The 10,483-nt window shown below is 40.0% G+C and overlaps 1 protein-coding gene across 2 annotated transcripts in view; it reads right to left on the bottom strand.

Moving 5' to 3' along the window:
• The window catches only part of CD5 (CD5 molecule), a 33,537-nt gene that overhangs the window by 7,040 nt on the left and 16,014 nt on the right, over positions 1–10,483 (bottom strand). The window contains exons 5-8 of one of the 2 annotated variants that reach the window (XM_039344262.1): positions 9,423–9,716; positions 6,905–7,030; positions 5,064–5,117; positions 2,651–2,761 (exon numbers count right to left, since the gene is read on the bottom strand). In XM_039344262.1, coding sequence (XP_039200196.1) covers positions 2,651–2,761; positions 5,064–5,117; positions 6,905–7,030; positions 9,423–9,716 — 585 coding nt within the window. Of the gene's footprint in view, positions 1–2,650; positions 2,762–3,357; positions 4,354–5,063; positions 5,118–6,904; positions 7,031–9,422; positions 9,717–10,483 lie in introns of those variants that run through there. The other variant, XM_039344263.1, reaches the window with a different exon arrangement.

Below are 10,483 nucleotides of genomic sequence, written 5' to 3'. Positions count from 1 at the left end.
CAGTGTTCCAATATTTGAGGGGCTACCATAAAGAAGAGGGGTTCAACCTATTTTCCAAAGCACCAAAGGCAAGACAAAAATTAATGGATGGAAACTAATCAAGAAGAGAGGCAATCTAGAACTAAGGAGAGCTGTGTAAAATATAATAAAAAATAAACTACGAAAAAATATATATTATTTATGGACGCTAGGTGGAGCACGTGGCAAGTTATACAAAGAGATGCACTCAGAGGTTTCTGCTTCAACACAAACCATGGGTTTGTCTTTGCCATGTAATGTTGTCTTCAAGTCCAATCTGATGCCTGGTGACTCAAATCTTTATCATGTTCATAGTATGATACTAACAAGAATTGCTATTTCCTTTTTTCAGAATAACAATAATAGAGTTGGAAGGGACTTTTGAGGTCTTCTAGTCCAACCCCCTGCTCAGGCAAGAAACCCTATACCATTTCAGAGACATAGCTGTCCAGTCTCTTCTTAAAAGCTTCCAGTGTTGAAGCAGTCACAACTTCTGGAGGCAGGTTGTTCCACTGACTAATTGTTCTAACTGTCAGGAAATTTTTTTCCTTAGTTCTAGGTTGCTTCTCTCCTTGATTAGTTTCCATCTGTTGCTTCTTGTCCTGCCTTCAGGTGCTTTGGAGAATAGCTTGACTCCCTCTTCTTTGTGGCAGCCCCTGAGATATTGGAACACTGCTATCATGTCATCCCTGGTCCTTCTCTTCATTAAACTAGACATACCCAATTCCAGCAACTGTTTCTTATATGCTTTAGCCTCCAATCCCCTGATCATCTTTGTTGCTCTTCTCTGTACTCTTTCTAGAGTCTCAACATCTTTTTTACATCATGGTGACCAAAACTGGATGCAGTATTCCAAGTGTGGCCTTACCAATAGTTTTCCCAATCTGATTTATAGCCCTGGATTTTCCAAGGGGCAATAAAGGCCAAATATGGCTCTTTTAGACTTGTGCCTTGGCATGCATATTTTCCAGTGAGACAGACTGAGACAGGAAGATCATTTTATTACAATTTATCAGAATATTCAGACAAAAGGGATTTCTCTCATTCAAAGAGGGAACCCTGATCCTTAGCTTACATTCCCTTTTATAGTTAACATAACAACAACAAAAAAAATGAAAGAAGACAAGATAAAAATAACCCCTCCTTTGCAACAGTAAATTAACCACTGTTGGTTGTTTGAAGTTAGATAACCAAATGCCAGCTGACACTAAGAAACTTTATCTTATCAGGAGATAATATCCAGCCCTCTTTCTGTAATTTATTTTTTCAGTTTAGGAATGTTAGAAGCTGTCTAATCAATCCATACAGCCATAGGATAAGAAGTTTTCCTACATGCCAATCTAATGGTTTTATAAAACCTAACATCATTTTAAAAGAGAGAAAAGTAAATCAAATCAAAATACAAAGTAAATATGTTTAAAATACAAAGTAAAATACAAAATAACTATGTTTGCTAACAATTTACAAAGTTCATGTCATGTGCTCTTCAGCAATCTATCTAAATATTAGTCAGGTACTGGCTTATTAACATTATCCCATAGACTTAACTGTATATCAACTACGTACAGGTAGTCCCTGTTTAGTGACTGTCTTGTACTATGACATATGCAGTTATGATGAAAAAATAACTTTGTAACCAGTCCTCACATTTATGACTTTTGCTGATCTATAAAGCAAAGGAATCTAAAATAAAATGTGAAACTCATTTGCAGTTTCACTTAGTGAGTGCTTCATTTAAAGACCAAGTTGCTGATACAATTGTGGTTGCTAAATTAGATCTCTCTCTCTCTCTCTCTCTCTCTCTCTCTCTCTCTCTCTCTCTCTCTCTCTCTCTCTCTCTCTCTCTCTCTCTCTCTCTCTCTCTTCATCTATCTATTCATCTATCTATCCATCTATCATCTCTCTCTCTCTCTTGCCTATCTAATCTGTTCTTTTATAGCATCACAAATAGTAACCAAAATTACAGTTATAATGACCTTATGGGTTATATAAAATGTTTGCACTCTCTTATCTCTGTCACTGATTGCTTGTAAGTATCAGAACAAGATTTTAAATATGGTGCAGGCCAATATTAGCATCAATGCAGTTTTTGATTAAATGCAAAAATGGAAAGCTACTATTCATAATTTGTTCACAAAGAATAATTAAAAGAGATTTGTACTGGCATAATGAGAATTGATTAGTTTACTTCATCTGGATCCATCAGAAAATATAGATTATTGAGAAATTGGCCCTCCATTAGGATATTGAAAAAATGACACTGAAGACACAGCTAAAGTACATGTTGTAGTGCGATGATCTGATAAGCAGTACCTGAATGTAGCTTATAAATCAATTGCACACAGTGGAGATAAAAATAATATATATTCATAGCCTGGTACTGAATTGAACATTATTATGGGTCATGATGCCCTGTCTGTTTAGATTAATGTTTTTGGCCAGCACAGCTACAAATGATTGGATTCTAATATATGTGGGAAGGAAGGAATCAAACTGGGATAAAGTTATCATTTAGTATCAGAAGTGTCCATCTGGTCTGTTGTGAGACTAAGATGCTTTGGCTCAACATCTTTGGACAGATACATATTTTAAGAGGTGAGACACACTTTTAGTTTAAGCAAGAAAATGTTACCTGCATAGGGTGAGAGATAGGTTTTCTGGGAAGCTTTGTTCCCCTCTTCCTGAACAACTGGGCTTTCAAGATGGGTCTGGAAGGCAGTAGAGTTCTTGCGATGGAATGAAACTAAAGAAAAACATAATGTGAACTTTCTTTCTATATACTGAATCCCACACGTGAATCCCGCATGTGAGGATATACCAGTGATGGCGAACCGTTTAGAGACCGAGTGCCCAAACTGCAACCCAAAACCCACTTATTGATCGCCGGGTGCCAGGTGGGTGTGGCCCACTGGATGGGTGTGGCTGTGGCAGATTGGGTGGGTGTGGCAAAGGTGGGCGTGATCACCTCAATGTTGCTCGTGGGGAGGGATGCCTGTGGGGGCTGGGTAGGGTTGGGGGAGATCCAGGGGGTCTCTGGCAGGTGGGGCGGTGGGCAGGAGGCTCGTCCTGCAGGGAGAGATGAGGCAGGGCAGGGGTGCCATTGTCACAGGACAAGGTGAGGCAGGGGCCAGGGCGGCTGCTGCCTGACACCATCGGCCCCTGCACACAGAGGCCAGTGAGCGCATGGGTGCTGGGGTGCATCCAGCCATGTGGGACCTCGGTGAGTTAGCGGGCAGCTGGTTGAAGAGGGACAATTGCCATCTCTGGGGCATGGCGCATGTGCTCACAGAGAGGGCTTTGAGTGCCACCTCTGGCACGCATGCCATAGGTTCGCCACCACTGGGTTATACATTTCCTGACTTTGAAATTAAAATTATAGTTTGTAGGGAAAAGCCCTAATGAGCGATGCTTTTTGTGACACTGTTTTAAAAAAAGTTTATCCGGGAGTTGCCTCATTCATAACAGTTTATTGAAAGGAATAATGTCCATGTTCATGTACATCCAATATATTAATACCAACCACCATATTCTTAAAACAGTTCTAGTTCAACAAAACACATGCTTTTCTGGCTCAGCCTTTGAAATCACCCTCAACAGCCCTTCCACGCATACCTCTCAGTGCAAAAATGCACACACATACCTTTCTTTTTTTTAAAAAAAGATTTGCACTGCCATCCCAGGATTAAAAGCATCCTCAGTAGTGTGGAAGAAGAGGGTGTTTTGAACCCTACGTCCTGGGGACTGCGAGAAGGAGGTTTCAAATAGGTGTGCACACAGCCTGATCAAGGCCTTTCATTGCTGCTACTCAGAATTCCAAAATTAAAGATCAGGATTACAGTCACACAGTTAAATTATGAACAGTCTGGTTCTTCAAATGGGTTTGCTTGGCTAGATATCAACAAAAGCAGGTCTGCACTGCAGTCTTCATTGGGCTGCCAACCTACTTCTCGCCTCTAGAGGGAGCCAAACCATATTTTTGGGACAGGGTCTCTGACAATAACTGAACAGTAAAATAACCACACCGACCTACACATTTATTATTCTACCCGTGTTTTTCATTGAAATTGTGATGATGACACCAGATCTCTGTCCATAATCAGAAGAGGCATTTGTGGCATTTACATTAGAATTCTCATGTTTGCCAGGAAACAAATGACATTCGTCTTGCCTGGAATTCTTTTGCAGTTCCTCTCTGCCATATGTTTCGAGTTCAATAATGTTGCATCCACTGCAAAGACAGTGAGATGTTTAAAGGGGTGGCTGCTTTTCTTCCTCTGATGAAGAACTTGAAAGTGAGTGCTTTGGGAGCAGAATTTTGACCAGGACCCAGCAGATCTGTTTTGGAATGTCAGCTTTAGTTGTGAAATATATGGCCCAGTCATAAATAATAGAGTGCTATTTAAGAGTACATTTAGAAGAGAATTATCACTCTTCCCATAGAGGCTAGAATTACAGGATGACAGTCTCTTTAAGCAGCCTGTAACTCACAGGTATCAGTCAATGTCTTATGAGTCTAACAAATGTGAAAATCTGATCTCTTGGTATTCAGGTTTATGAAAGATAAAGTTAAACCCACAAAGACTGCATGATTGGGGTGGGATGAGTTTGCCCATCATCCAACAGGATTGTGCTTTACATTTAATGATGCAGGTGGAGCTACTGTAAGGTTGCCCATCTGCTTTCCCAGATGAGAGACTCACTTTGGGATGGAGGGTGACTAAATTGCTCTTTATTCTACCAGCCAGGTGAATTAAAAGTCCCACCAGCCCAAAGTCAGCAGTGGTTATTCTTATAACCCCCCATCCAAAGTATGTTGATCAGAAGGTATGTATGGCTCCTACTTTTCTGAGATCAAATCTGGCTAGGATGGTATAGTCACATCACCAACCTGAGCTCTTATATCCATTTATAATGAGAACATAAAAATTGCATTAGAAAAGTGTACATTCAGTGTCCCTGGGTACGTTCGAAAGCACATTCCCTTTGACTTGCAGGAGAAATCAGAACACGGATTCTTGTTCCCTGCTCTGCAGGTGATTTCTTACCATTCTGGTTCACCCCACTTGGGCCAATCCATTGTTGCTGCCTCTTCTTGGAATCTGCAGATAGAGGGAAAGAAGGGACATGGGACTGATGATATAACCAGGTAGGGCATAAATACTCTTCCCCCAAGTTCCATGAGTATAATCCTTATTAGTTAAGAACCTTAAGCTTTTAGTGCAGGGGTCTTCAAACTTGGCCCTTTGATGACTTGTGGACTTCAACTCCCAGCTGGCTGAGGAATTCTGGGAGTTGAAGTCCACAAGTCATCAAAGGGCCAAGTTTGAAGACCCCTGTTTTAGTGTATAAAGCATGCACCGTGCACGAAGTGGCACTGGATATCTAGAGAAACGGGCTCCTCTGAGCACCACTCAGTGGAAGGCAATGCTCTTTGGACAAGGAATTTATTGGCGACTTTGCATGGCTTGATCACTCATATTGAGGAGGATGGAAAGTGGTTACATAACATAATCAAACTACATGCTTTCCATTCCTAGGTATGCAGGAAATCTGTGTTTTTTTTAAAAAAGGGTGGTAAAATAATAGACTCATTGCCAGTACAGTTACCCCAATCTAACTTTTTATATTTTTTTAGACAGATTTGCTTTTGACCTCAGTAATAACTTATTAAGCAGCAGACTATCACAGCTCAGCACACTTTCACTCTACTCTTTGCTGCAAACACCTTTTTAACCTCCTCTGGATGGCCTTTAAAATTATCTTTTAAACAGCACTAATCACTTCCAACTTAGACATAATTAAAATAATAGTAAAATACTCTGAAGTGAAATGCTTTAATGCAATATATTAAGGAACCACTGATATTTTGAGATGATTAATGGCTGCATTCAGAAAGATCCTGTTTATTTTTTTTAGTAGTGCTGTATGCTTGCATGCTAATTAAAAAGCATGAAGAATGTTCCTATTCATTGCCATTAACTACATTCCAAAAACTGTGATGAATAGAAAGGATTTTATAAAATCATTTCGAATGCATTTTGTATATTCAGGCTGTTAATGTTCACAGAAGGATTAAAACATGCACAAAATTCTTCTAACAGTGTTGAAAATAACTATAATTCTATAATAGAAGAATTATTAATTAGTGCCAGGTACTGCTAGGAAACATCTGTATAGCCATTATATTTTTTGTGACCTGGTAAGAAACAGGGGACATGGAAACAATAATCAGAGAGAAAATGGGCCCAGCAGTATCCATCTATGGAGTCGTTTTTGCTCTCCAAGCTTGATTGTTTTTTTGTAGACGTTTCATTACCCACCTAGGTAACATCATCCCCCCCAATGCATTAATTATGTCATTTAGTGGGGTAATGAAACATCTGCAAGCAAACTACCAAGTTCATAGTTCAGTTCTGAGATACCTATACAGTATTTTCTTTTTATTGAGATGCATCTGAACTTTGATGGAATCTGATGCTGGGATTCAAACTTTAGTATTAATGGGGTTTATTTTCAAGACATTTCTAGATAGCAGAAGGTAATACTTAAATGAAGGCATGTGGACAAAATACACCATGCAAATTGATTTCATCAGGATACCTAAAAAAGAAAGGGGTACATGGGCATACTTTTCTGTAGAGAGTACAATAAAGCACACAGTAGTCCTAGAATAAAATGTGAGAACCAGAAAATTCCTGGTGCAATCAATGGATCTCCTAAGCCCCAGTCTTTTCAGCCTGAGCCACCAGACTTTTTGTCATCATGCTTTTTTCTGGACGACCATGTATTTTTTTTCACATGGTTGTAAGAGCACACAAACAGAAAAAGCTGAGGCCCAAAACAGACTCTGACAATCTCTTTATACCAGCAGTAAATTCTTACTTACATTTTTTCATAATTTTTTTGTAGGTAGGAAGAACACAGATACTCAAAAGAACAGCAGTAAGAACAAGACCAAGCAGGATTCCTAAGACAGTCTCTGAACTGGATTTCTGGGACTTCAAATCTTGATCTGGAGACAGAAAATCCTATAGATTATGAACTTTTCCTAACAGCTGGGTTTTCCACTTCCCAACTTAAGTTGAAAACGTGCTGAAGACTTGATCAGGTTCTCTGGATTATCTGCAGTTCTATTTGGTTATCAAGATGCTATGAAAATAATCGTATGTCTAAAGCTTGGAAAGAATCATCTGCCAATCACTGATTTTTGCAGTCTTTTCAGAATGGCCAAGAACTGATTTAAAAGGCCTCCACTACCCTTTGAATTCCCAAGGCTGGCATACTGGCAGTTCCATTGTGACAGGATCCCCAAAAGGATAACATAGAGTGAACCAACATGGATCAAGTTTCTTTCAAAAGGATTAGGGCATTCCTTTAAGCACAAAGTGCAATATATTGCCCCTTCAGAAGTTGCATTTGTTGCCATGAAACATTTCCTTGGCCACAAATATGATGCAACTATGAAAGAGATATACCGAAATTGCTTATAATGCTTATAATTATGGATCCGTAGCTGGCTGACCGGCCGTACTCAGCGAGTGGTCCTCAATGGAACCGCATCTACATGGAGGGAAGTGTGTAGTGGGGTGCCCCAGGGCTCTGTTCTGGGCCCAGTACTCTTCAACATCTTCATCAACGATTTGGATGAAGGGATAGATGGGGAACTCATCAAATTTGCCGACGACACCAAGCTGGCAGGAATAGCCAACACTCCAGAAGACAGGCTTCAGATACAGAAGGATCTGGACAGACTTGAACACTGGGCACTAACTAACAAACTGAAATTCAATGGTGAAAAAAGCAAGGTTCTACATTTAGGCAAGAAAAACCAAATTCACAAGTACAGCATAGGTGGCACCATGCTCAATAGTAGTAACTGTGAGAGGGACCTCGGAGTCCTAGTAGACAATCACTTAAATATGAGCCAGCAGTGTGCTGCAGCTGCCAAAAAGGCCAACACAGTGCTAGGCTGCATTAACAAAGGGATAGAATCAAGATCACGTGAAGTATTAATACCACTCTTCAATGCCTTGGTAAGGCCACACTTGGAATACTGCATCCAGTTTTAGTCACCACGATGTAAAAAAGATGTTGAGACTCTAGAAAGAGTACAGAGAAGAGCAACAAAGATGATTAGGGGACCGGAGGCTAAAACATATAAGGAACGGTTGCTAGAATTGGGTATGTCTAGTTTAACGAAGAGAAGGACAAGGGGGGATATGATAGCAGTATTCCAATATCTCAGGGGCTGCCATAAAGAAGAGGGAATTAAGCTATTTTCCAAAGCACCTGAAGGCAGGACAAGAAGCAACGGGTGAAAACTAATCAAGGAGAGAAGCAACCTAGAACTAAGGAGAAACTTCCTGACAGTGAGAACAATTAATCAGTGGAACAGCCTGCCTCCAGAATCAGTAAATGCTCCAACACTGGAAGTTTTTAAGAAGAGACTGGACAGCCATTTGTCCGAAATGGTGTAGGGTTTCCTGCCTGAGCAGGGGGTTGGACTAGATGACCTCCAAGGTCACTTCCAACTTTACTACTATTATTATTATTACTATTACTATAATTGCAAACCCCTGTTAAGATGCAAGCACGATCAGCAGATCATAACTCATTTCACATGGATACTGGGACTGCAGCTAGATGTGAAAGAGCTCTCTATCTTCAATAGTAGCAATAAGTTCATTTTCATAGAAATACTATAGTTTTTAGGCCCTCTCATTCAATATTTCAGCAGCAGAATGTTTCTGACTCCCCTTCCTCCTTTTTGCAGAACTGCAGGGTGTTGTTTTTTTTCCTTCCATCATTTAGCTTGACTGTACAGGAATAATTCCAGTACAGGAATTACTACTGTACTGGAATTATTCCATTATAAATATCATTCCACTATAAATATCATTTAGATACTAGCTACCACATACCATCTGTCACCCATTAGGTTGCTTCTGAACATCAACATTCAGAATACTTGTTAACAGACTAGTTTTCTTATCAGTATAATTCAAACCTCCCTTTCAGAGAGCTTTTAAGAAACGAAGAGCATTAGGATCAGGGGCTATACTGAGCTTGTAGAATTCTGGATGTTACTGTTCATACTATGGGAAGAGGTAGATTCGTATTTTTAGAATGCAGTGTAGATCTAGCATTTCAGGAATAACATTCCTCTCTTGGAAGGATAGTACAGGAAAGTTCTTTTTTAAAAAATGGGAAGGGAAATTAGAAAACATAACCATTCCTCCACAAGCTGGTACAGTTCCAGAATTCTAGTACATTACTCAACCACTTTGTACAAAGTTGCCCTCCCATAATTGCACTGAAAGACCCATTTTGTGTAATTTAAATGATGAGCACAAATGAAAAGCAGCACAGGGATTGAGTGTGCTCTTCTAGTGAGGTTTGCTCACCTGAGCATCTAACCAGTGTTAGGCTTAAGCACTCTTGTGTGCTTCCTGAGCAGTCACCCATGCTAAGATTCCTTTTTTCACACTGCAGCTTCTCCCAGTGGTGCAGTGACCCTTCCTTGTTCTGATCCTTGTGTCCTGGATTTTCACAGTTTACTCCCTGGCAGACCCTGGGTCCCAACTTATTCCACCATCTTTGTAAACTCAGGCACAGCATTTTCTTGTAGCTTTCAACATCTGGCTTCAAAATCCATGAACACAAGGAGGTTCCATCTTCAATGCTTGTCCTTGGGTGATCTGGGGAAGGTAACACAAGGCATGGATCAAGTACCATTAACAGTACAAGCGTCAAACTCAGGGTTTTGTGTTCATATTTTAACTTTTCCAATGAAAACCATAAATACTTCTGTCATGGTTCCGATAGATGAAACCCATCAAAAGAACTTCGAGGCAAAATTCTTCCAAAATTCTTCCTTAAAGTACATTTATTCGGGATACAAAGTATCGGCACTACATAGTTGAACCCAAAAACTAAATTCCCTTCCCCCAGATACAAAGTAACAAAGTACAACTCCCACCCCCAATTAACTATCATAAATCACATTCCCCAATTAGCTTAAAGTGTGGGCTTTCTCCTCAGCTCCACAGCCAGCCAAAACATTATCAACGTGTCCTTGGATTCCCACAGCAGCTTTATTATTATGGCTAGCTGAGCTTACATTCCACCCCCCCCTTGCTGCACCTAATTTCTAAAGTAAAAAAAAGCATGTTAAAGGAATAGAGAAAATGGCTGCATTTTCATCAGTTGTCAGAACGGGAACATCCAATGTTAGCAGCGTTGACCACTTCCTTATGAATACTTTAGAGATGATACGTGACGTGTAGACAGCTAATACTCTCCAGCTGTTTTGAATATTAACTGTCTCAGCATTAGCCAACATTGTCACAGGGCAGTTTTGGTTTATAAGCTTTGAGAGAATTTGACAAAGGTGAGGACAATCAAGATGCCTTAATTGAAGAATGTATTTTTATTCTGAATAAATGTTTTAAGGGTGGAGACAACT

The sequence above is a fragment of the Crotalus tigris genome, unplaced genomic scaffold (genome assembly GCF_016545835.1).
Source record: "Crotalus tigris isolate CLP2741 ecotype Arizona unplaced genomic scaffold, ASM1654583v1 scf7180000017899.1852299, whole genome shotgun sequence".
Taxonomy (NCBI): Eukaryota; Metazoa; Chordata; class Lepidosauria; order Squamata; family Viperidae; genus Crotalus; species Crotalus tigris.
Note: the sequence above shows the minus strand (reverse complement) of the source record. Positions and strands in the feature narration are given on the sequence as shown.